The sequence below is a fragment of the Cucurbita pepo genome, chromosome 4 (assembly GCF_057944985.1).
Source record: "Cucurbita pepo subsp. pepo isolate OVF chromosome 4, ASM5794498v1, whole genome shotgun sequence".
NCBI classification, from domain to species: Eukaryota; Viridiplantae; Streptophyta; class Magnoliopsida; order Cucurbitales; family Cucurbitaceae; genus Cucurbita; species Cucurbita pepo.
In genome coordinates this window covers 3,185,221-3,212,452 of record NC_141801.1, presented here as the reverse complement: position 1 = coordinate 3,212,452, position 27,232 = coordinate 3,185,221, and the positions used below count along the sequence as shown (strand labels likewise).

General features: G+C 35.7%; 2 protein-coding genes across 4 annotated transcripts; one reads left to right on the top strand and one right to left on the bottom strand.

The window, feature by feature from the left end:
- The first annotated feature begins 429 nt into the window (after window positions 1-429).
- ARC5 (P-loop containing nucleoside triphosphate hydrolases superfamily protein) lies at window positions 430-14,027 on the top strand. 2 transcript variants are annotated; one of them, XM_023673480.2, is made up of 17 exons: window positions 430-870; window positions 950-1,114; window positions 1,213-1,335; window positions 1,586-1,807; window positions 2,937-3,070; window positions 3,208-3,300; window positions 6,198-6,261; window positions 8,460-8,508; window positions 8,748-8,830; window positions 9,062-9,219; window positions 9,334-9,394; window positions 10,121-10,183; window positions 10,321-10,424; window positions 11,961-12,018; window positions 12,249-12,596; window positions 13,427-13,591; window positions 13,679-14,027. In XM_023673480.2, the coding sequence occupies exons 1-17, from the start codon at window positions 541-543 to the stop codon at window positions 13,775-13,777; spliced, it is 2,319 nt and encodes a 772-aa protein (XP_023529248.2). In that variant the 5' UTR covers window positions 430-540; the 3' UTR covers window positions 13,778-14,027. The 2 variants fall into 2 exon arrangements, with proteins under 2 accessions (XP_023529248.2, XP_023529249.2); XM_023673481.2 differs by having other exon boundaries at window positions 431-870; window positions 10,324-10,424.
- Window positions 14,028-18,172: 4,145 nt separating this feature from the next.
- Window positions 18,173-20,642, bottom strand: LOC111792149 (nuclear transcription factor Y subunit C-2). 2 transcript variants are annotated; one of them, XM_023673483.2, is made up of 2 exons: window positions 20,414-20,642; window positions 18,173-19,289 (listed from the first exon to the last, which is right to left on the bottom strand). In XM_023673483.2, exon 2 carries the CDS (start codon window positions 19,255-19,257, stop codon window positions 18,451-18,453), a length of 807 nt encoding a protein of 268 aa, XP_023529251.2. In that variant the 5' UTR covers window positions 19,258-19,289; window positions 20,414-20,642; the 3' UTR covers window positions 18,173-18,450. The 2 variants fall into 2 exon arrangements, with proteins under 2 accessions (XP_023529251.2, XP_023529250.2); XM_023673482.2 differs by having other exon boundaries at window positions 18,173-19,286; window positions 20,414-20,636.
- Between the last annotated feature and the right edge of the window lie 6,590 nt (window positions 20,643-27,232).

The following is a 27,232-nucleotide window of genomic DNA, read 5'->3' as shown; positions in this document are numbered from 1 at the left end:
TACATTTTTTTTAGAAAATAATAAATGGACAAATATCACCTGTTGTGAATTCAGTGATACTTGTTAGGAAAATTTTTGGGATGAAGAATAAAATAGGTGTCTGTAATGAGGACGAAAAATCTGTCCTCACCCCACCATATGGACATATTTGTTGGATGAAGTCTCACATCCCCTAGTTTATAGAATGTTTATGAGTTTATAATGAAATAATACTCTTTTGGAAAGTCCAAAGCAAAGCCATGAGAACTTATGCTCGAAGTGGACATGTCATTGTGGAGAGTCGGTGTTCATCTAACATGGTAGGAATTTTAAATTTTTTTTAAGAATATTTTATTTTATTTTTTTTTTTTTTTTTTTGTCAAAATGGAAAGGTTGTGAAATTACAGAATTACCCCTAAATGGAAGAATGAAATTTTAGTGGGAAAACAAGGGGCAAAATTTCTGTCACGTTCAAACAAAACGGACAGCGGCTGGCGGAGGGACTGTCATCCTCTTGCTCCATTGTTGGATAATTCCCCACTCGGTTAAAGGATAACGGAAATGGAGTGTGGAGGAGAGCCACCGGCGGTCGACCACGACAAATGGCGCCTCTACGAAGCTTACAATGAGCTTCACGGCCTTGCTCAGGAGTTCGACACTCCTTTCGACGCTCCGGCGGTGCTGGTCGTCGGCCATCAGACCGACGGCAAGAGTGCCTTGGTCGAAGCTCTCATGGGCTTCCAATTCAACCACGTCGGCGGTGGTACCAAGACTCGCCGACCTATTACTCTTCACATGAAGTACGACCCTGACTGTGAAGCTCCTATCTGTCATCTTGTCTCCGATGACGATCCCACCGTCGCTCACCAGAAATCTCTCCACGAAATTCAGGTATAGTTGGTTGCTTATGAAGCTTAGTTCCCCCTTCCTCCCGCCGTTTGTAGTGGCCTTTATTTGCGTTGTTTTTCAGGCGTTCATTGAAGCCGAAAACTTGAGGTTGGAGAGTGAATCGAGTCAATTCTCGGCTAAGGAAATAACTATTAGAGTGGAATACAAGTATTGCCCTAATCTTACCATTATTGACACTCCTGGCCTCATTGCTCCTGCTCCAGGTGGAAAGAATCGGGTGTTGCAGGTGAATTCTGTAGCTACAGATGCATTTCCTTTGTTTTGTGTAATATTTCATTGCCTTGAATTTGATGCTAATGAGTTAATGAGGGGCTTCTGTTCAAGGGCCAAGCTCGTGCTGTTGAGTCATTAGTACGAGCTAAAATGCAGCACAAAGAGTTCATCATACTGTGTCTTGAAGATTGTAGTGACTGGAGTAATGCGACGACACGAAGGGTCGTAATGCAAGTACGCATGTATAAACTTATGTACCATTTTGTATTGTTTTTGTGAACAATGTATCCATAGCTTTGCTATTAGATTAATGGAGAAGGACTTGTTTTGTTGAGGATTGTTGAGATATTATCGTCAAAACTAAGTTTGGTTATTTGTCATCAGTTCTTTATTTTGATTTTCATGGAAACCAACCTGTTTTTGTTAGTTGAGTGCTTTGCTAAATAGTGGGGATGATATGAAACAACCCAAAATTTCATTGTAGATTGATCCTGAGCTCTCGAGGACTGTGATTGTATCGACCAAACTTGATACCAAGATACCCCAATTTGCTCGTTCTTCAGATGTGGAAGTCTTTCTTTTGCCACCCTCTTGTGCACTTGATGGTATCATATTGGGCGACTCTCCATTTTTCACATCTGTTCCTTCAGGCAGAGTTGGTTCTGGACACGATTCAGTTTATAAAACAAATGATGAATTCAAAGAGGTATCTCGATGCATATTATATTATCTTTACTTTTTTTTACTAATACATGTTTATGTTGGCTTGTTTACATATTCCATTTTTGTGGTAGAGCGGCAATTTGTTGATGCCATCTGGTTAACTTTATTAATAATGTTTGATAATTAACTAAATATTTAGTTGGTAAGTACCCCTAGTTACATTTCTTATGAACATGTTACTAAACACAATTTGAACAATTGCATAAATTAAAATTTAGTTTCTAAATTTGTTACCAAACATTGAAAACATGAAATACAACTCTATTTTTGTTTTTCAGATCTAAAACCAAATGTACCTTTGGTTTCTTATCTTGAAAAAAAAGAAGAAGATAAGATTTGACATTCATGAGGCGTGCATGAGAATATTTTGTGCTTTCATTCATTAGACTGTGATGAGAAATTTGATAAATTTTTGGAATTCAATAGGCTGTACCTTATTTAGTTTTGGGATTTAGGCATTTGTTGTTGAGGATTGTCGGGAGGGAGTCCTATATTGACTAATTTAGGCAATGATCATGGGTTCATAAGTAAGGAATATATTTCCAATGATATGAGGCCTTTTGGGGAAACCCAAAGCAAAGCCATGAGAGCTTATGCTCAAAGTGGACAATATCATACCACTCTGGAGAGTCGTGATTCCTAACATGGTATCAGAGCCATGCCCTTGACTTAGCCATGTCAATAGAATCCTCAAATGTTGAACAAAGAAGTTGTGAGCCTCGAAGGTGTAGTCAAAAGTGACTCAAGTGTCGAACAAAGGGTGTACTTTGTTCGAGGACTTGAGTGAAGGAGCCGAGCCTTGATTAAGGGGAGGTTGTTTGAGGGCTCCATAGGCCTCGGGGGAGGCTCTATAGTGTACTTCGTTTGAGGGGAGGATTGTTGAGGATTGTTGGGAGGGAGACCCACCTTGACTAATTTAGGGAATGATGATGGGTTCATAAGTAAGGAATACATCTTCATTGGTATGAGGCTTTTTGGGGAAGCCCAAAGCAAAGCCATGAGAGCTTATGCTCAAAGTAGACAATATCATACCATTGTGGAGAGTCGTGATGCCTAACATTTGTATTATTTACTTTGGGAAGTTTTAGTAGTTAATTACACTTCGGATGCAGGCTATAGCTTTGAGAGAGAAGGAAGACGTTACCCTTTTAGAGGAAAAGTTGTGCCGGCCACTGGCTGAGAAAGAAAAAGTGAGAATTGGTGTAAGCAAATTAAGAACGTTCTTAGAAGAACTGCTACAGAAAAGGTAGTTTGTGTTTTTTAATCCTTCCTTCAACTATGTTAGCAGAATGAGTATTCCTTTTTTTATTTACTAATTTATTGAACTAAGTTTTAAAATTATTTTTCTTAAAAATTTATCAGATGATCTAAATATCTTATTAGGTATATGGACAGCGTGCCCTTGATCATTTCACTTCTTGATAAGGAGTACAGGAGCACAACTCGAAAACTGAATGAGATTGATCAAGAACTCAGGTCTTTACTTTTCCTCTTGAATAGTGCAATTTCATGAGAAGCTGCTAGTAGTATACATGTATAGTTAATGTTTTTTAAGTGAAATTTTTTTAAAAGGGCTCCAATCAAGGATGATAATACCTAACGGGTAATTACGAAAGTCCGTACACACTTAAGCCCAAAGGGAGGTGTGGAATCTAGCAAGGGACCAAACTTCCACTTCAGATCTCTGGACTCCTCTAAAAAAATATATTGTTCCACTCACTCCAAAGTCTCCATAACAAAGCATAAATGCTGACTATCCAAAAAGCTAACCCTTTTTCTATAGGGCGAATGAAGCAAAGACTCCTTAAGCATGAAGCTACAAACTTCAAGGCGGGCCACGTGCTGAGGCTGAAGGGTCTGAAATAAACAAGTCTAGATTGTCCAAACATAATCACTAAGTGTCCATAACAAAGCATAAATGCTGACTATCCAAAAAGCTAACCCTTTTTCTATAGGGCGAATGAAGCAAAGACTCCTTAAGCATGAAGCTACAAACCTCAAGGCAGGCCACGTGCTGAGGCTGAAGGGTCTGAAATAAACAAGTCTAGATTGTCCAAACATAATCACTAAGTCCACAAAAGATGATGGAGGTCCTTCGCTACTCTCTTACAAAGGATACAACATTGTGGTCTAATCAGACAAGGTGACCTTCTTAGAATCCACATTAGGGTGTTAACTTTGTGGTAAAAAACTTGCCAAACAATTTCTTTTTTACCCTTTTGGAATTTTTTACTTCTCACAACAAAGAGAAGATGAAAAGATTGGAGAATGAGGGGTTATCCAAGCAAGAGAAAAAGGAGCCGTACGTGAACATCTCATAAGGACTAGGATTCCAAGTACGTAAATCCCTCCTCATAATAGCTGTGAATGTGAAATCCTCCAGTAAAGATAAAAGGGCCAAAGTACCTGATGTTTCCCCATCGGATAATGGACGATAGGATCCATGGTTCAAAGAAGGAGAGGAGCCCCTTAAAGAGGAAAAACAAAAGCTACCAAATAGAGTTTCATAGAGGACAAATGATATAAACGAGAATATAGAGCAAAGGGGTCTATCCCTCAACCACATATCCTCTCAATAGTAAGAGTCCACCCCATTCCTACCACGCTCTGGACAGAGAGCAAAAAGAAAGGAAGTTCCTTAGAAATAGCTTTCTAGAAATGTTTGGTTGTGCCTTTCAGCTCCACTCAAAGGGGTGAGGGCTGTAGTTACTCGCACTAACCTTGTGCCAAAGAGAGCAAGATTTTCACGGGAAATGCCAAAAATATTTAAATAAAAAGGTTTTGATTTGCATCTTAAGATTACCTATGCCTAGCTCCCAAAAGCTCCACGGTCTTAGCCACCACTCTCCAATTCACTAGGTGAGACCCTTTCCTTCACCAACTTCCTCCCACAATTAGTCATTCATGCTCTTCTCCAAAAATTGAGTTTGAATTTCAGCATGAAAGTTACAAAAATGAGAAAACAATGTGGAATTTTTTTTTTTTGGTTAAATATAACAAGTTCACATGAATTAATCCTCTTCAAAGGTAACAAACTACTAAAACCCTCTCCTGGACTCAATCGAACACAATCAGAATGAACTAACTCAATGGAAGACTAGCTTGTTTATTGACTTTGGGATACAAACTCAAACGATGAAACTTAGCAAACTGGCATGACTCACAATCTAAATAAGACAAATGAGTAATTGAGGATGAAGACTCTTCAACACGGAAATAAATGGATGAGTCAAATAACAATGTGCTTCAAAAGGATTGAACACTTTGGAGCATGTAACAACTGTAGTTATTTGTGGTTAGAAAATGTAGAGACCTCTAGACTATGTCCTCTACCAATAGTCCTCTTCGTCATAAGATCCTGAAATAAACAAGAAACAGGAAAGAATAAGATACAATAATTAAGATCGCAAGCGAGTTTACTAATAGATATAAAGTTAAAAGTGAACTTTGGTAAATTTAAACTAGAGGTCAATGAAAATTGAGTTGGTAAGAGTGACAGTGCCTGACCCTGTAACAAAAGAGGTAGACTTTTCAAGGTTATCAAGAGTAAAGACAACATGTGCAGGCTGAAACCTTTTACCCTTACTCAATAATTTCTTGCAATCACTTTTTATGTCTTGACTTATGACAATAGTGATGAACAATATTCCTGAATTTGCTTTCAGTGTATTGGAATTTCCTGTGGACGTGTTTGATATACTCACTTGTCTGTCCAACCAAAGCACTATTAGACTAAGATGGCAAAATCACTTGTTTGGTATTAGACTAAAATGACGAATGTTAGTTTGCCATGCATAAAAGTTAGATCCATTGAGCTTATGTTTGGTAATTGTTCAAAACATCGGAATCATTTCAGACATCACTACTGCTTTCTTTTCAGCCATTAGCTCATAAAACAGACAAATTTATGGTGGAATAGAAAAAGATAGTTATATCACAAGTAAACCTTATACTCCCAAACAAGGTTGCCTTCAAACAACTGCAAACCGAGCACTTTATGACCGAAACCAACCCACCAATAGAGAGGACACCAGAATAAACAGCTCCACAGAAGATGGTGCAGAAACTAGGAAGGAGAAAGATCGTCTTCTCTCAAGCCTCCATAGGCATAAAAGCTACCCCTGGGCTTGCTATTAATGTGTATCCGAGTATCTTACTACCCTAATTCAGTTCCAAATCCACAATCTTCTTTTATATCCAAATCTTTCTTATGTAAAATTTTATTAAAAAAATCCCTATCAAATGATCGTAAGTTTTCTCAAATCAATGTTAAAAACAATTCCCTTTTGCTTACAACTTTTTTCGTTAGGTACAAGAACTTGCTCATTAAATTTCTCTAATGTTATTTATTTTTATTTTTTTTTTGTATGTAGTAATTTGGATGAAGTAACATTGAAGGAGAAAGGAAGAGCATTTCACGATTTGTTTTTGACCAAGGTCTCTCTTTATCTGGATTTATGTTTTGGCTACATTGATTTTCTATACTATTCAGGGTTGCCACCTTGACTTGATTCTATTCATTAACATTGTTTTTAGTTTGTCTCTTCCTTAGTCATTGATAAGGAAATTGAGGAGGAGTTATTACTTTTTTCACGTTTGTTGCTAGGACACCTAAATCAATTCTACCAAAAATGGCATCTTTCCTCACAAAAAAGAAAAAAGAAAGAAGGAGAAATTGTAAGCAACTGTTGAAACGAATTAAATATTATTTGGATATGGGGATTAGGAGGAACCTGTTTGAAAGAATAATTGAGAACTGGAACAAACCTAGAGATAAAATTCAGGTGGTTCATCTCGGCTCTAATAGAGAATGAGGTGTTTGAACTTTGGAGAGGTCTGGTACTATTACTTGTAAGTTTCCATTGTTGATGTTGGAAAATTGAGATTGTGCAAAGCCTTAATTGGTTTGTTGGTTGATTGAGATTGTGCAAAGCCTTAATTGGTTTGTTGGTTGATTGAGATTGTGCAAAGCCTTAATTGGTTTGTTGGTTGACTGGACCAGTTTCAAGTGGGAGAATTGTTAGGTCAGGGAGGATGATGCTTATTTATAGGTTACTCAATGGTTATACATAGTAAAGCTATATATGGTAAATGACATATAAAGTAAATGGTCATATAGTTAACAACTATAGTAAAAAACTATATCGGGTAAAGTTATATATGGTAGATAGTTCTATATATAGTAGATGGTTATGTCTATCTTAGTTATATATATAGTAGATGGTTTGGTTATGTCTATCTTAGTTATATATATAGTAGATGATTATGTCTATCTTAGTTATATATATAGTAGATGGTTATGTCTATCTTAGTTATATATATATAGTAGATGGTTATGTCTATCTTAGTTATATATATAGTAGATGGTTATGTCTGGTGAAGCTATATATAGTAAACTGAACCATATATATACCCTATCCTCTTAAGGAGTGCCTTGAAGATGTACTTTCTGCATTATTTGTATTCTCTCTTATTGTACATATTTGAAGTCATCAATATAAACCTCAAACCGATATTCCTCCTTGTATTTTCTTTCTCCTATTCTTTGTGTTCATCTAAATCGAGTGTGTGTGTTGTTGTTGTGCAATCCTAAGTGTAATGACCCAAGCTCACCGCTAGCAGATATTGTCCTCTTCGGGTTTTCCCCTTCGAGCTTTGCCTCAAGGTTTTTAAAACGCTTTTGCGGAGAGGTTTCCACACCCTTATAAAGAATGCTTCGTTCTGTTAGGATCGCATAACAACGCACACACTCATCTAGATGAACACAAAGAACAGGATAGAGAAAATGCGAGGAGAATATTGGCTAAGGGATTTGTATTGATGATTCCAAGTATGTAAGTAAGAGAGAGAATAGAGAAAGTACATTTTCAAAGCTCTACGAGGAGATATATATATAAATAGTTCAGCTTACTATATATAGCTTTACTAGATATAATCATCTACTATATATAAATATCTACTAATATAGCTTTTACTAGCTATTTACTATTTATGACAATTTACTTTATCATTTACCATATATAGCTTTACTATGTATAACCATTGACTAAGCTATAAATAATCCGCCGACTCCATCACCTAACACGTCGCCCTCTCCAACGCTAGGCCTCCAGTGGGTAAAGGAGCATTCATTATAAGGGTGTGGAAACCTCTCTCTGACAGACACGTTTTAAAACCGTGAGACTAATAGCGATACTTAACGGACTAAAGCGGACAATATTTATTAGCGGTAGGCTTGAGTTGTTTCAAAAAAAATGTTTTTAATAAAAAATATATTTTTTAATAAATAAATATCATGTCAGCTTTGTGTTAGTAATTAACGTAAAATGGCAAGACCAAGGGTAAAACAAAATACGAAACTAAAGGATATTTGTTGAGTTTTGAAAACTCAGGTACCCCAATGCAACTTAACCCAAACCTCAAAGACTAAAGTGTATTTTTACAATTTTCTTTTCATATATATCAATGAAATTATTTTCATTTAGTTTTTTCTTCTTTTCTTAGATAAATTTGGATTGGAATTAGTTCTTCTCTAAAAAAAATGAAACTATTTTCAATTTAAAAAAGTTCATAGAGATACTTCTATTTAGTGGATTAAGATTGCTTTATGACCTGGGCTTTTCATCATCATGCAGTTGTCTTTGCTATTAAAAGGAACAGTTGTCGCACCTCCAGATAAATTTGGTAAATTTTAATGATGCTTGAAATTAAAAATTTTGAACATGTAATCCTGGCTTTAACTTTTACTTTTGTGTAAAGAAATGAATTTTACTGCAGAATACATCGTCTCTCTCTCTCCTAATATGATTCCTCCTTTTAGGCATAGGGTCGTCTTGTCCCTATGGTCTCTTCTAGGTTGTTGCCTTTTTTTTTGTCTCAATTCAATTTTCTCTGCTTATAAGAAAAGAACAAATGTCATGCAGGTGAAACACTACAAGATGAAAGAATCAATGGAGGGGCTTTTGTTGGTACCAATGGCCATCAATTTCCCCAGAAACTAATCCCGGTAAATATCCTTCTTTTCAACCAAATTTTCATACTTCCTCATCAAATTGGTTGTCATATTTGGACTTATAAATTTTTGTTTCTGTAGATAAAAGAAAGGACTTGTGAATAGAATATTAGAGGCTAGACTGATATATTAGATAAAAGAAATAACTAAGAGAGTATTACAAAAATGTTTAGATCTAAGATTTCAATATATTATAAGAAGAAATCTATTGTCTTTGTGAAAAAGAATGCAGGCATGCGTTTGTATGGTGGTGCACAATATCATCGTGCCATGGCTGAGTTTCGTTTTGTGGTCGGGGGAGTAAAGTGTCCTCCAATTACAAGGGAAGAAATTGTAAATGCATGTGGAGTTGAAGATATACATGATGGAGCAAACTACTCTAGGTACTATTGGTCTTGCCTGGTTATGATCTCCCTAATATCTCTCTCATGTGAATTATTCCTTGTTTATTATAATCTTGAATGGCTTTTTCCTTTGCAATTTAAATGAATGATCAGAACGGCTTGTGTTATAGCTGTGGCCAAAGCTCGAGATACCTTTGAACCATATCTTCATCAGGTGATATTTCTGTGTATCTCAATTGCTTTAGTTCTTACATTTGGTTGTCTTTTGTTATCTTTTGTGTCATTGTGATGAAAGATAGTAATTTTCTTTTTCTTTTTATCTTACTGCAGTATCCTTCTCTCATTACTTTAATTCTTGAAGTAGAAAAAGAGCTAAGAGGTTACCTTTTTGTCACATTATGTTGAATCGCATACTTTTAAGTGCATGTCTAAAATATCATTTTTTCTATTGCCGTAGTGTTGCCAAAGTAAATATATTACGCCGAATCATACGTATCTTTTGAATTAGAAAAAGAACTCTCATTAAGAGGAATGAAGGACAAATAGAGGTTACTAAAAGAAAAGGTCAGACCAACCAATAATGGCTACCCAAATGCCCAATCATATATTTCATTTTATGCTATCGTGATTTCTTTTTCTTTTTTTGGAAAAGGAAAAGTGTGCTAAGTTCATTTGGCGCCATATTTTGTCTGCCTTTCATCTTTGATAAGTAGATTCTTGTTGCCTTAACTTGCACCGTACACTTTGAGGCAATGTGTCGAACCAAGAGCAATAGAGGTTCCATGAAATTTTACCAAATGAACCTCGACGAACCATGTTGTGATTTAACATTGTGCTCGATTCTTGGGTGATTCTTTCTTGATAAATTTTACCAATTTATTGATTAATTTGTTTTCTGCTACAGGTTATGGAAATCTAACATATTTTGTATTCGATGTAGTTGGGCAGTAGATTATTGCACATTCTGAAGAGATTGCTTCCCATATCTGTATACCTTCTTCAGGTTTGAGCTTGTTCCAGGGAATTTTTAGATGGCACTGTCTTTTGTTGTTTTAATATTCTTAGAACCCTTTAAAGTATGAAACAACAAATAAATTTTCACGTTTGAGAAGTCATGATCACCATAACTTGCAATTTTAGCAGAAAGATGGAGAGTATTTAAGTGGTCATCAGGTGTTTCTGAACCGCGTCTCGTCTGCCTTCAACAACTTTGCTGAATCTACTGAGAAGGCATGCCGTGAAAAGTAAGCAACTTGGTTGTTTAAAATTATTTTCATTCTCACATCGTGTTTGTCCATCTGTTCTGTTATTTTTTATTGCATGTACTAAAAATTAAATATTGCAACTAAACACGTTTTTTAGGTTTTAAAAGGTTTTCAAATTAAAACCTGTTTCTCTATCAATTCTGCCCATTCTTTTTTAAAACATGAGGTGCTCGAGAGGGAAACAGTCCTCCAAGACTCAAGTATCAAAGGTAAAGACCAAGGATTAGCATTAACTTAGGAGATAGGAGATATTTGTGTAATTCATGAGTTAGTATCCAAGCTGAGAATGAATGATATATATTACTTAGTTTGAGGGGCACTGTCGAAGGATATTTGTATAATCCTATTAAATAAGGGAAATAGTTGACCTCCCTAATTTATCTGATTGGATTCTTTTAAATTTATTTGGATTTAGTTACTTAGTATGCAGAGATTATTATTTAGATTTTGTTACCTAGTAACAAGAAATTTATTTAGATTTATCTTAATTTGTTACCTATTATCTAGGATTTATTTAGATTACCTATTATCTAGTGAATTTAGATTATCGAGTCAGTTTGTCTCTATAAAAGGGGCATGTAATTCTCTGAAAATAAATCAGAAAAATAAGAAAAACTAGACTTCAACAATTATTATTTATACATGAAAATGTATAAGTGTGAAACACAAATTGAAAAATTCCTAGAGTTCTAGGGAGCTTTGATCTGGCTCCATATCCTCGCCAATCTAAACGCCCTTGCCACGCACCTCGTAATTTCCGATACCATCTGAAAAGAAAAGAAAGATAACATGAACGAGTGTAAAAATACTCAATAAGTCACCCCATTTAATTTAAGGGGCTGAAGCTGTTTTCATACTTAAGATTCTTGATACTTGGTACTTTGTACTGACTAATTATAGACAATGTTTTAAATTGGAATCATAAAAATATTTTGTCTTGGTGTGCAATTAGTCAATCCTTAACTAATTCTTTTATAGTGCTTGTGCGGGTCAGTCCAAGGATTTAGCTTGTGCCTGAAGTGAGGCACCTTGTGTTCTATCAATAGTTATTTAAATAATTTTCTAGAAATCATTCTCAACATCATCACCAATTTTAAGCACAAATATATCAACTTATTCTTTAATTTTTTGTCATCATATCAGTGGAAAAAGTAGTAATGACCTAAATTACCAATTTTTGTTGCAGTGTATATACACTAAATACATAAGTGAACGTTTATGTTTCTAAAGAATATTATAAACAAATTTATTCCTCTAGTTATTTCACGAGGCATAAAGATTCAAGCCTTACAATATCGAACTTATTTAGTATAAGAGGAGAGTTCTTGAGGTTTCTGACATAAGTTTTCTACTTTGTCACTATAGCGTTGAATGAGGTGAGGAAAGTCTAGATTTGCGAGCCTTTGAATAACTAGGCTACATAAATGTGTTAATGAACGATTTACCATATTCTACATGATTTCTATTATGCCATGTTGTTTGTACATACTGAATTTGTTCTTGTTCTTGTTGCAGATGCATGGAAGATTTAGTGAGCACTACCCGCTATGTCTCATGGTCGCTTCATAATAAGGTCAATAATGAAAAAATTGAAATGGTTTTAATACTCCCGGATTCATTAACTTTGCATCACACTTTACTGTGTCTCTACATATTCTTTTGAAGATAATGATTATTTTGTATGGCATGTTTTCAAGCTCAGGCTTTTTCCTAATTGAGCTCAGTTATCTGTGTTGCATTTGCTGTTTCTTGTCATTTAAGTTGCATTATTAGTCTCATCTCTCTTTCTGTTCAATTCTATAGAATCGATCTGGACTACGTCACTTCCTAGACTCATTTTGCGGAAGTGATCAGCCGATTATGGGAGGAAATTTGGGATCTGGTGGCCTTTCCCAAGATTCGACTTTTGGATCTCTTAGCAATGAGCGGCAAGACAATAAGCCTAGGCCAGATGTAAAGCTCAGTCAATTGGCTTCAGGGGTTGACTCCAGCTCTTGTATTCAGGGAACAGAAGCAAGGCTGGTTGATCTTTTAGATTGTACGCTTTGGAACAGAAGGCTTGCTCCTTCATCTGAAAGAATTGTTCATGCTCTGGTACAGCAAATTTTTCATGGCATTAGAGAATATTTCTTGGCTTCTGCAGAACTAAAGGTTTGATCTTCTCCTCATCCTCCTTTCTTGCTGCATTCAATAGATCTAAATGTAACTTCTTCTGCATTTTTCTTCAGACATTAGATTCATTAGTTCAGGTTAGTCTATTATGAGAATAATGTCTTAAATAGCTGCTTATAAATTTTCTTCTATTCATAGTAATTCAGGATCAAACGAGTCCCCTAATCTGTATGCTGTTTGATCTTTTTTCTTATTCATGAATGTTCATCACTATTTTCCAAGTCGAACTACTGGTATGTAGTTTATTTTCCAAGTCTATTTTAGGAGGTCTGATTAATCAGCGTAGCCTTCATAGCTACCGATCTTCCAATAGTTGAAGTTCTTTCGAATATTGGACTGTGAAGTTTTTTTTGTTAGCATATCTACTAGTTGAAGTTGTGAGGGCACAAAACTAATGCACACTATCCCCATCTCTAATTTCTCCTTGATAAAATGTTGATCAATTTCAGTATGCTTTGTCTTATCACGTTGATAAGATTGTATGCAATATTGATAGTTGATTTGTTGTCGTAGTACAACTTTATAGAACCTTCTCCCTTAATCTGTAAGTCATCGAGGATTATCTTCAACCATAAGAGTTCACATAACCCTTGTTCAATAGCTTGAAATTGTTAGTATATTTATTCCTCAGCTTGAGGGGAGTGTTGAAGGAATGATCTTGATTTAAGAAATATTTGTGTAATAAGTAGTTGACCTTCCTAATTTAGATTCATTGTTACCTAGTATCGTAGTTGATTTGGTGGCTTTGTGCTGAAAAGCAAAGAGCATAACCGTTTCCAAGCTCTTCACTTTGCTCTTTTCTTTTTCAGTTCAACTGTTTTCTTCTAATGCCAGTAGTGGACAAGTTGCCAGTGCTCCTTCGCGAGGACTTGGAGTCGGCTTTTGAAAGCGAATTGGATACTGTTTTTGACATTACAAACTTGGTACACTCCTTGAGCCAACGAAAGCGTGATGCCGAAGTTGAACTAAGAAGGGTACTTCTTCTCTCTCTATTTCTCTGTTTTTCTCTCTCTCTACTAATAGTTTAAACTGTATCCGACATGAATTTTGTCTTCTCCCAGATTAAGAAACTTAAGGAGAAGTTTAGAGTGGTTCATCAGCAGCTCATATTGCAACAATCCAAGCCTGACATAAAAACTGGAGAATCTGATACAAAATAAAGTTAAATCATCGAAAAATGGCGCCATTCGGTATGATAATTTCTGTCAATTTTTAGCAATTGTCGCGGCTTCTAGTATGATCATTTCTGTCATCTTTTAGCAATTGTTGAGAAGATTTGGGAGTAGCATGTGGGTCACTTTTGTTGTAGCTAAGCATATTTTATTATGATATAGATCAACAAGTATTCTGCAGGCACTCTCTGAATATTGTGAAATCTTTCCTGTTAATGTGTATGGATTATTAGCCTAATTGTGAAGTTTTTGTCATAAGATTATATGGAAAACAAGCTAGGAGAAGGCTTCAAACTCCAATGGGAGGTAAAGTTAACACTTTCCATATTTATTTTTATTAAAAATTGTGGTTATTATGAGCTTTCTTGTGGCTTTTTGTTGGTATTGGTTTCTTTTAGTCATGTTTGAAAATAGATATACGTTTTAGTTGGGATTTGAGCATTTTATTGATAAGTTTGTTCATTTGTTTTACCTACTTGATTTTGTGGCAAGGTTCAATGTGTATTCGTGATTGCTTTCGGACGTTTTTGTGGCATGATTATAAGAATTTTGTTAGTAGAGTTTTTTTTTGTAATTTATTATTGGGTTCGGGTAAAATACATTTTTGGTCTTGGAATTGGGTGATGATGGGTAGTGGTATGTGTTGCGAATGAATGGTTATCTTATTCAAGGCATGGTAATCGATGCACAAGCGAAGGCTACCATCCTTCTTCTTTTGGAACAATACTAGTGCTCTGTAGGATGCTTTTGCAGTCTTATGAATCCTGCGCTGAGTAGTTAGTCGAGCTTTTTTTGCAATTTCGCAAGGCTACCATCATTCTTGGCTAGCGGCTTGACCCTTGGTAGCAACTCGATCTCATGATTTATACCTCTACGCAGAGGTAGTGTCGTCGGTAAGCTCTCCGGCATGATGCCGTGATACCTTTCTAATACCTCGTGTATCTCCCTGGGTATTGGTTTCGACGAATTCTCCCCCTAGATTACGGGGATGGGTATGAAGCTGGGCTTGTTGTGAGTTAGGCACCGTTTGAGTTGGAGCGTTAGATATCATCTTTACCCCTTCAAGTTGCTTGATTTTTGTTTGGACAACTGTGGGATTGGTCCCCGTGATGACTAAGCATTTGGCCAAGGGCATAGGTATGATCTTATGTTCGACTAAGAATTCCATTCTAGGTACCATGTCAAAATCATAGATCTTGACGATCATAAAGTCGATCTAACGACTCCATGTCCCCTATTTAATGACGGCCCTCTTAGCTACACCTAGGATGGGTAAGGTTGCCGAATTGACAGTTGAAAAACTGGCTTTGTGGTTAACCCACGCCTCGACATACATAAGCCCTCTATCGAACTTGATGACATGCATATGAGGGCTGTCATTACTCTCAGATGGGGTAGTCCCTATCTCAATGGTACCAGAATAAGGTTCAGATTTTGTCTCCAAGGTTGCCTTGAATGCCTGAAGGGCTGCTTTACTAGGGCAATCGTACGCTCTAAGGGCCCCCTTACATATGAAACAGGTTGGGGGAGGTCGGTTATACTAGTTTTGATAGGGCCCTCTCCATGAGTTCTCTTATCTTTGTTGGGAGGGTCTATGGTCTCCACTTCTCGTTCCTGTTCTCTCGCCTCCTCCACTCTTAGGAGAGTTGGATTGGTAGTTCTTGCTTCCCCGCTCAAAGAGGATTGATTTAGCCTTACATCATGAGACTGTTCAGTGCTTAGGTTTAACAGTTGTTCGGCCGCAGTATAGGCTATGAAAAGTTCTTGAACTAGTTGCTCGTATAGCTTGGATTTTGCCCAGGGCTTCAATCCCTCGACAAAATAGAAGATTTTATCTTTTTTGGACATGTCGCAAATACCCAACATCAACACTGAAAATTGTTTGACATATTCTTGAATGTTTCCTATTTGTTTTAGTTCTCTTAGTTTTTTCCTGGTGAGGATCTTACATTCTCCAAAAAGAATTGGGAACATAGTTCTTGTTTCAACATTTCCCACATGTCTACGGTGCACCGACCGTGTATGATGTTCTCGTATTTCGACCTCCACCACAACTTTGCATCCTTAGCTAGGTGTTATGGCTAGCGTGACTTTGGCTTCCTCTGGCACCATATTTGTTGCTCGAAAGTATTGTTTGAGGTAGAAGATAAAATTCTTTAGGGTTTTGGCATCTTGAACCCCCACAGAAGGGTTTGGGTTCCGACATCTTTCCCTTATAAAACTGCATTGACCCTCATGTAGGGGCATGGTTCCCCACCGCTCTCGTAGTTAGGTTCAATCTAGTACCCAAATCGGTCATTTCGGCGCTAACCATGAGACAAGTGTTTTCTTGACGTCTTCAGAAAGTTCCGACCACATGGACGAATCCTTTCTGGGAGTTGTCTATGCCTTCGACACGCTCCTTTATTTGGGCGACAGAGCTTGTCAAGTTATCTCCTCACTCGAGGCCACTAATCTTCGTGGTTTTTTCTTCAAGGTTTTCCACCTTATGTATCAGTTGTTGAATGGGCACCCCATGCACACGACCAGAAATTGCATTGATCGTGTCAATCTTGACGGCTAGTTCCTTGACATGTTCGTCCAAATACCGACTTGCTTAATTTCTTGGTCATGGACATGAAGAAATGTTGTTTGGAGCCAATTAGCCTCTAATTAATATCAACTATCACAATCGCACCCTCTCGGGTGTAGAGAGATTTTCAAAAGAGCGTTTAAAAGCAAGATTGAAAGAAATGTTGAAAACATTATTATAGGCTCTAAGCGAAATATGCAACACAACTCTGAATATGAAGAATTGATTTGTATAATAATAATGAAAACAACATTTGTTTGACTTTGACTTGTGTAATAACAAAGGTTATTTATATTTGGATAATTGAACTAACTTGTTTATGTCATTTAAGTTTTTTTTTTTTTTTTTTTTAAATTATTATTTTTTTTTTTTTTTTTTTTTTTTTTTACATTCATATCCATTATTGTTGATTGAATTATTTTTTACTAATAGAAAAAAAAAGTGATCACTAATTTTTTTTTTTTTTGGTCATATTTTTCTTAGATTTAGAAATTATGTTATCAAATGTGTGATTAATTTGATATTTTGTTTACTACCAATGATTTGATCAACAAATAATAGTTTATATCCAAATTGTTCAAACTCCAATTTCTAATATATGAGTGAATCAACACCCATTAATAAATTATTAAAAAATACAATGTGTTCATTAAGAAGTTTCTTTAAAACGACTTTTTTAAAAGAATAATAAATGAAAAAAAAAATCGGCGAGAATCTGATCTCCACCAATTCTTTATAACGAATCTCTGTCTCAATCCACGCAAAAATAAATGGAGAATGAAATAGGTAACGGGAATGTGAACATGAAAGGCTTCTCTATCCTAGGACTGGTAGAATCTTACTTTTTAGAATTTACGAGGACATGTGACTAAAAATGATACTCAAAGATTTGTTATTTCTCCACATGACACGTACCTACAATGGGACAATTAAGTTATTAATGGATGCATTTTTTTTTTTTTTTTTTGGGTGGGTGGAGCAATAATCAAAACCAATTAAAACTACTTTCCAAACATTAAACAATAAAAATACCCAAAACTCTTAAATAAATGGACACCACACCCAATAAAATACCAAACTTCTAATTAGGCAACTAAAACTACCAAACTTCCCATTAGGCAACTAAATTATCAAAACTATATTTTGTATTATATTATTTATTAACTTGCCAAATTTTAAGAATTATAAATTAAATTAAATTTATTATTATTTTTTTAAAAAAAAAAACTCTAATTAATAACCTTTTAGGGGTTTTTTTTTATTTTTTATAGATGATTTACATTTTTAACCAAAATTCAATTTTTTTAAAAAAATAGAGATGTGAGTTTTTGCTATATTTCTCTTCTGCTACCTAAACTTAAATGAAATAAAAAACACATCTAGATATGATCATTTAGGTTAAGAATAAAGAATTTTTATTTAAATGAAAAATAGACGAGAGAGTGGAAAAAAATTTTCCTCCTTATCTAAATGGGAGTCGGAACCCAGCCTGAATCGAACAATGGCAGAGAAACCCACTTCGGTATTAACAAATTAAGTTCTAAAATTATATTATATTTTTTTCTTTTTTTTTTTTTTAAGAAAATATATTGAAAAATGAAAATTATTTTCAAATGTGGAGAACTCATTCCGCAATTTACCTCGAAAAACAAATTTATATTTTATATGAATGAAGATTGAAATAAGAAGCAAGAATAGGGACGGAAAAGACTTCTTAGTCCCTGCAACTAGGTGGACATCTCTACTGCCTCAACAATATTGTTCATAGTCTCCGTCCGGTTCGATAGACATCTTTATGCACAGCCTCGACAAAATTGAAACTATAGTTCTTTTTGGCAAAGTTGAATCCTCTTCCACATGCATTGTTGTACATTATAGTAAATAGATAATCAGAGTAATAAGTGATGAACACCCTCTCATCATACAAACTCAACTGAAACTTGTCATCATTGACAAGATAAGATCTCTACTACACCTATTTTTTATGAACTAAATCAGACATTTAAACACATAAAAACCTCACTTGGTGGTATCATCGCCTCTACCAATCATATCATGACTGTCCAGAAAGCATCTCTACTACTTTTACCTATGCGTCACTTTGCTGCTGAGTTTGTTGTTGCTGCTGCTGCTGAGCTTGAGTATGCGGCCACGGCATGAAAGGTATCGGTGGTCGGGGCTGTTGAGCTGTGGCACCGTACATGTTCGCTTGATCTAATTGCTTACCCATGATCATCCCTGTAGCACTCACTGGATGTTGTGATGGAACATAGTAATAAGGAAGATCGGCCGGGGAACCAACTACAGGAATAGAAGCTTTCGTGATTCCGAGACCTTCCTCTTTCAGTTCATCTCTAGGAATAATATCAACCAAGAAATCGAAGACATCGGTCCTCGATATTGCAGCTGCAATATCGTTCTTCTGTAAAGTTCTCCTTTTGTTCTCTTCTGTATGAATCCAGGATCGCAGAGTCAACTCCAAGATGAACATTTCACACGCCTTTGCAAATATAACTGGTGCTTCAGCTGAAATCATTCGGACGTCTTCATCCGCTTTCATTATTTTCTTGATTCGAGCAAGGGGGAGACTGTGGTTCTTAAAGTCAGTTGTTTGTTCAATCTCTTGCATTTGGTTTGCCCAAAACACTTGGAGCTGTTGTTGCTGTTGTTGCTGCTGCTGCTGGTGGAAGTGCTGAGCCTGCTGAAAGGCAAGCTGGTGTGGAGAGTTGGAGAAACTGGATGGTTGCTGAGTCGGGGGAATCGTAATAGCAGGCGTTCCGGACGCCCCCATTGGAGCTGTTTGGTAAGGATTAGAATATGGTAATTGTCCTGCACCAACACCGCCTGCAGCCTGCTGGGATTGTTGCTGATGCTGAGAACGCTCTGATTGATCCATGGCTCACAATAAGTAGTATATTTTGCACACTGCTGATCAGAACAGAAAATACTTTCAACAATAAGAACACTAACACAATTGCAAAGAACATGCCCAGGCGTTCTAAATCAACAATCAGCATCTCAAGGGGAAAATTATTCATGTTCTTAACAAAAGAGTTCGTTTTCTTTCTTCCTATTTTCCCGTTTATCAAATAAATTTATTTTAAACTAAAAATCTTAGAGAACAAGAAACAAAAAAAAACAGAACATTTTTGTTTCCACTCAATGAAAAGCAAGTCAAAACCCATTTGAGTTCTTCTTTCCCAAGAAAAAAGAGGGAAGAAAAAGAGAAACAAAAAGGAAGAAAAGAGAATATTGGTAAAAAGCCCAATCAAAAGTAACCAGTTCAACATTTTTCCCATCCTTTAAGAACCTTCATAGCTTTGATCAAGTTGGAGAACAAGGGGGATTCTACACCCAAAGCCTTGGATTACACTAAAAGCAGCATCAATCTATTAAGTAATAAGAAAAAGAAGAAGAACCCAATCTTCAAACAGAGTTCGGTAAAGCAATTAAAGAGAAAGTACAGCCTAGACTCTCACATATCCACTCATTAAAGAACTGGCTCAAGCCAACAAAAAAAAGGATAATAATTAGGAGTGAAATGGATAGTAATTATTATGAGAAAAAGGAGCCTTAAAAAAGTGGCATCTAATCACAGAACAAGATAATAGAAATCATAAGTTCTCCAATCTGTTCTAACTTCAAACTCAATCAATTCCTATGAACTCTTGATCTTCCTGGATCTCCAACAGAACTCCCAATCGAATACAGGAATTCATTTACAGAGTTTCAATCAAACAAATCATGGATTTGGATATCAGTTTCAAATCAGTCAGATGGTGGTAAAAAGCAGAAAATCAAGACAATCCAAATAGCTTCCAGAAACGTTAATATCTTATAATCCACACCATCTTCTCAAATAAGAACCAAGCTAAAGAGTTACATATGAACAATAAACATGTAATGAAAAGCCTCATGCAATTTTCAATTACTGTCATCTCATGCAGCAGAGAGGAAGAAAGAAAACCGCAGAAAATCAAAACCAAAACAGTTGAAAACAATCCATAGCCATCATCGAAAACACGAATTAAAGAACAAAAGAAGAAGATGACCTCTGACTTTCAAACAAGTACTCCGGCAAAGCTCATCAGTAGCAGAGCAGAAACCCTAAGAGAAAAAACAGAGAAAACAATGGAGAGAGAGAGAGAGAGAGAGAGAGAGAGAGAGAGAAGGCTTCAACGGAGGTCTTGAAGGAGAGAGAGAGAGAGAGAGAGAGTATAAAGGCGAAACGTGTCGAGGAGTGAGAGCGATGGCGGAGGACAAGTGGCGGAGAGAGAGTGGCGGAGAGAAGGAGAATGGTGGAAGGGGACGCTCGCAGTTCTCCAATTTGCAGTTCCAATGTTGTGCTCTGAATGGGCCTTTTTAACTTTTAAATTTGTTTGGTCCAAATGGAAGAAATGGGCCTTTGCGTGCCTCATACGTCAAACCCCTCTCTCTTTCTCTCTCCCGGGACGGAGACGATCGTCTACTAGTGGAAGGCTTGGTCCGTTAGTTTTCATTTTGAATTTTACACCGAATCTAGCTCGAACCGTTGTGCTCGGTTTGTTCAAATATGAAACCGAAGGTTCATTTTACTTGAAATTGATTTGTTCAATTCACTGTACTTCTGTTACTCTCGAGTTTAGCAAGTTTTTCTTTTATGATATTGGAGGAAGAAATGACTATATACACGCCCGAGTTCTAAGAATGTCCAAAAAATATTAATGAAATATGACTAAATCGAGATTCATGTTCAAACCCAGTTGACGACTTTTACCGTTTTACCCTTGGTGTTATTACCACGTTCGTCCTATGTTTTTGTGGGAGAATGAGATGGACCTTTTACTTTTTTATAACGCGATGCGGTCACGGTAATAAAAGATCATGTAACGGCCCAGATCCACTGCTAGCAGATATTGTCCTCTTTGGGCTTTCTCTTTCGGGCTTCTCTCAAGGTTTTAAAACGCGTCTACTAAGGGAAGGTTTACACACCCTTATAAAAGGTGTTTTGTTCTCCCCCAACCAATGTGGGACATCACAATCCACCCCCTTCGGGCCCGAGCGTCCTCGCTGGCACTCGTTCCTTTCTCCAATCGATGTGGGACCCCCTCCAAATCCACCCCATTTGGGGCCAGCGTCCTTACTGGCACATCGCCTCATGTCTACCCCCCTTCAGGGAACAGTGAGAAGGCTGACACATTGTCTGGTGTTCAGCTCTGATACTATTTGTAACGGCTCAGATCCACAACTAGTAGATATTGTTCTCTTTGGAGTTTCCCTTTCCAACTTCCCTCAAGACTTTAAAATGCGTCTACTAGGGGAAGGTTTCCCCACCCTTATCCCTTATAGGTGTTTTATTCTCCCCCAACCAATGTGGGACATCACAGATCATGTCCCTCAAGGTCAAATCGGTAAGTTCGAACATTTTCAAACACGAACCAGCAAGGATTAGACTCTTTTCATGTTTCGTGGAAAATGAATGCATGAATGAACCACGTGCACGAAAGTGATGTAGATCATGAAGAAATCATAACAACTTGAAACCAAAATGTTAAGTTTTAGGTCTCACCATAATCGTGTTAGTCTAAATCATGATAGCATGTGCATATATCTTCTAACCCGACACTAGAGTCATTTACTATCGGCCATTAAAAAAAAAAAAAAAAAAAAAAAAACCAAGTAAAGGTAGGAACATTGTAGGCAGTTGACGGTGTTTTATGCAAACATTTGTGTTTTTGTTTGAAATAAGGAAGAGTTTTACGTTGTCACAGTTTCATGCATACAGATAGAACATAGTCTCATAATGTTTAAAAATAACATTTTTTAGTATGCAAACATTGTACGCGTATCTAACATTTTAAAATAAAAACGGTAGTCATACGAAAAATTTGGTTGAACTAAACCGGTCCAACTTGTCTGACTGCACCGATGTTTGCAGGGTCAAACCAGTTGACTGCAACAAACCCTCACGTTCAAAACACGACCATGGTGTTCGTTCTAGCAGATATCCTTCTTCCTCCTGTGAAATCAAACTTTCTCGAATTTGTTCAAATTGAGAACGAATTGGTCTTACTAACGACTGAATCTTAGTACTACTATTGAGGATTAAGGTGCAATGATCAAATGACGAGGAAAACGATGAAAAAGAACAGTGAAGCTCAAACGATAGCACGATGATCAATCACACAAAAGAGATGAGTTACACGATGGAGCTACTTCATTAAGCCAAGCACGAGCACTCGAGCCAACACTCGAATGGACACCAACCTTTTTTCTGTGACAAAGTAGCTGATGCAAGAACAACATCGATAACACAATCAGCCACCGAAACTCGACTTTTTCTAAACCATGATCTCAATTACACATAAGACGAAATAAATGACTGAAGAAAAATAATTAACGAATCACATCTAATGAATCTTAGACCTAATATTACATGCGTCGTTTATTTGACGAATATAGTATTATCATGTTCTTCGTAGATTTCATTGTTATATTAGAAAGTTTTGATAAGCTATTTTTGTTCGATGAATTTAATTAATATTTATATTCGTGTTTAATTGATATGTTGTTAAGTTTTTATATGTCGTCCCTCGTAAATTTTAACGATATGGCGTTAATTATAGAAAATTATAAAACTCGAGAGAGTAATTCGAAATATTTAAATATAATTTTGTTGTAAAAAATAAAAAATAATAATTTGAAATAATTTCCTTGTAGATATGATTTCAATACGAGTAGGTGCTTTAATTAAAGAGTCATACATGCTTCACATATAGGTAGCACGAGGTCGCTTATACCCGAACATCCGAACGATGGGCTTTATGTGGAGCATAATAAATGAATAGATGTCGTTATAAATAAGTTTCTACCGTAGTTAACGCCCTGAATTAAATACGAACGTGATACATCGATGAAACTAACCACGGTAGATTTGATACAAGAGCGGCGTTGCAATTAATGATGTCAACAATCAAATAAAATGAAAGTGAAATAATAGAACTGTTTAATATTTAAGTGACTCGAAAAACTCAGTGGTAAATCTTAATTCAATATTGAAAATAAATAATGTATACGTTTTATTATTAATTTTTTTTATTATAAATAAAAAATTTAAATAAATGACTGAAACCACTCGAACAAACTCAACAGAGACAGGTTGAGTTAGGTTGTGTTCATTATTTAATATGGGTTACTCGGATTGAAAATTTTATAACTCAGATAATTGGGTTAGATCTAAAAAAACCGTCTCAACCCGACTCGACCCAACCTAATCCATGAACATCCCTATGAAATACGGAAAGAAACCGATCTAAAATGTATTTTATTCACCGTCCAAATTTAAAGGGAAAAAAGCGAATAATTTTTTAAAAAACATTACAATATATGAAATTAGGGTGGAATGTCACATGTGAAACATTATACATGTATTTTTATATTTATATTAGGATAATGAGGACTATGAATTTCAAAATTTTTATTCAATAATATTATTTCTTAGAGTCCCACGTGGTTTGGGGCTTAAATTCTTGAGTGTTGGAGTATTTTATTGGTCAATGTCGGAGTTGACTAGGTCAACTTAGTAATATATCGATGTCGCTATCGATTGTAGTCGTTATAATATCGTATGTCATTATAGTAATAATTATGATTAATTATTCGATGAGTTTTTTCAAATTTTCATCAAATTTTATTTTAGTTGTTGAATTTTCATGTTCGCTGTTTAGATACCGTTTGAATTTCTGAACAATGTTGTTTGTGAGTGCATTTGTCGATCATAACAGTTGAGTTACTTACTGAGTATTTTTTAAATATTTATCTTTTCATTAAACATTTTTCTAAAGAAAGGCAAGAGACCAATGCACAACCTTACCCGATAGTTATATGCAGTAAGCCGTTATTGTCGTCTTTCGCTTACATTTCCATATAACACCAATTTCAATTTCTAAACTCTTCCTTTCAAAATTCTGATGCGAAATCTCTGTCCATGTTTTCTAAAACTTTTTTCTTGAATCGGGGCCAGAGGCTCGAGCATACGTTGCTTGGTCGTAAGCGACACAAGAACGAATAGGCTTAACTCACTTGCTGCTGAGAAGTGAATGTCGCACAATCTCTAGTCTGCTACCATCAAAGTGCAATTGGGACAAATAAACCATTAAAATAATTAAAATATTTCATTAGTTTATATAAAAAAAAAATTAAATTAAAAATTCATTGGTCAAAATGGTCTTTAAAATTTTAAATAAATGGCACTAATTTTAAATTTAAAAAATTAATATTTATTTTTAAGGGAAAATAATCCAATAATTTTGTGTCCAATTATTAAGCTCTGACGGCTATAATGTGTTTTTTTTTTTTTCTTTTTTTTTTCGTTTAATAAATTAATTAATTAATTAAAATTTTTAAAAATTCCTCAAGTGGGAAGCACACGCGTTGACGTGGCGCTTTCTTAAAGAGCATTTGCCGACATGACCACTTGCTCTTCAATTCTTTTTTTTATTATTATTTTCTCCAATAATTGGTATTTTCTTAAACAAATTAACAATTTAATTTTAACTCAATAATTATGTTTTTCATATTATTTATTTAATTATATTCGGTCTCTCGCTACAACATGACCTACGAAGCGAGAATATTGTCTTGAGTATTCATTTCATGATCGAGTTAGGTATACAATGATTCAAGTGATCATGTATACTTGGAACCGAGAGATTCAAGAATTACAGTTATGTTAAGGACCATAGCGATAAACATACGTTGGTCCTAACGTCTTTTAGAACTTTTTAAGATTAATAAACTAGCTTTTGTTCGAGAGTCGATGGTGGCACTTGGCGTTTTGTGAGGACTAATCGTGTTTTTCCTATGAAAATCTTTGAAATCCCACCATCTACTGTTAGGAATCACGACTCTTCACAATGGTATGATATTGTCTACTTTGAGCATAACCTCTCATGGCTTTGCTTTCGGCTTCCCCAAAAGGCCTCTTACGGAGATGTATTCTCCGTATTCCCTAAATTAGTTGATGTGGGACTCACTCTCAACGATCCTCCCCTCCCCTAAGACCCATGGAGCTCTTGAACAACCTCCCTTTAATCGAGGCTCGACTCCTTTCTCTGGAGCCCTTGAACAAAATACACTCGTTGTTCGACATTTTAGTCACTTTTTTACTCCACCTTCGAGGATATTTGAGGATTTTATTGTCTTGGTCAAGTTTGATACTAGATTGTTAAACACAACTCTCTGTGGGAAATACTTACACTCTTTATTAACACCAATCGAGTAGAGATTACTAGACACTTTGTAGAATACTACTGCTTTGTATTGCTTGAAACGAAGACCTAGGTATATAATGGGCTAATACAATTATTGAGCTAATAATGATATTTTAGCATCTACCTCAGTAGCTACTTGGTTCAAGAACCTGCGCATAGAGAGTTGCACTGACAATCAGTTCATCCTTTTGACCAGCAAAGCTATGACATCATTCGATAGTAATCACTCGTGTCCATCATGGTGTTTTCTGACCTGTTAGTCCTCTCCTCCATGACGTTATCTACACTATACGGTGCAATGAGTCACAATAGGGTGGTTGTCGGCGTCGTGTTCGTCATGAAGTAACTCAACAATCTTTTCTTCTTCTCCCTCGTACCCCCTCTATATCATGTTATTTTTCTTTGCAGATGGATTCTGCGAGGTGCGGTTGAAGGTCGTTGGTAATTAAGCCATCGAAAAAGAAAGTGCATCTTGTTGGTATAAGTAGTGACTTTTAACTTTTTAAGTCTTTCTTAATTATCTTAACCTTAGAACCGCTCTTATTCAGATATGGTATCGATTCATTTACTGGGTTGTCACAAATTGATAGCCACTACCTCTAATAAATGAAACTTCAAAATTAAGTGTGTTTGACTTCAAAGTATATGACTGAGAACAAAACATTCTAAAAGAACTCGTGTTGGCTTGTGTTGATGATCTTCACTCTTGGAAACGCTTTAGGACAAATAGTTAACGTGTTCATGTTGCAAGGAGATGTAAACGAATATCGAGACCATCTAGTATCAAATCTAAATTCTAAACCCCGGTCTGAATCTTGAGCATCAATTTGAATTTCAAACCCGATTGGAAAAGATTTAATTATAGAAGAACACAAAATATATATATATATATATATATATATTAATTTTTTATTCACTCGCTCTTATTTTATTATAATACACATAGTTCCAGAGTATTAAATCCTACTCAATTAACATTTAATTTATTTTCGATTAAAAAAAAAAAGAAAAAAGAAGTTCATACTATAGAAAATTGCACGCGCGCACGCGCCAAATAGAGGAGAGTGAATGGCGAAAGAAAACTAAGGCAAATCTTTTTTTAGGACCCCGAAATAGAAAGTGGGTCCCGCGCCACCCAAAAACAATTCATAAAAAATTATTAAAAAAACTAAATTAATAAAAATATTTTCGAAATTTATCTTTTAAATGTTTTAATAATATTTTTTTTAAAAATTAAATAAATTTAAAAAATCCTTAAACTTCTTTCAGCATAAGCTCTCGTAGCTTTGTTTTGGGTGTCTCCAAAAGACCTCGTACAAATAAAGAGAATATTCCTTAATTATAAACCTATAATCATTTCCTAAATCAGCCGATGTGGGACTTTCATCCAACACCTCCCCTCGAACAAAGTACGCCTCCTCTTAATCGAGGATCAGCTCTTCTTCTTTTGGAGTCTTAGTCATTTTTTACTATGCCTTCGAGGAGCCTCGACTCATTTTTTCTTTTGGAGTCCTTTGTTCGACATTTGAGTATTTCTATTGACATGACTAATTTAGAGCATAACTCTAATACCATATTAGTGTTGGATCAGTAATGGCAACCTAGGGGTGAATAGAATTT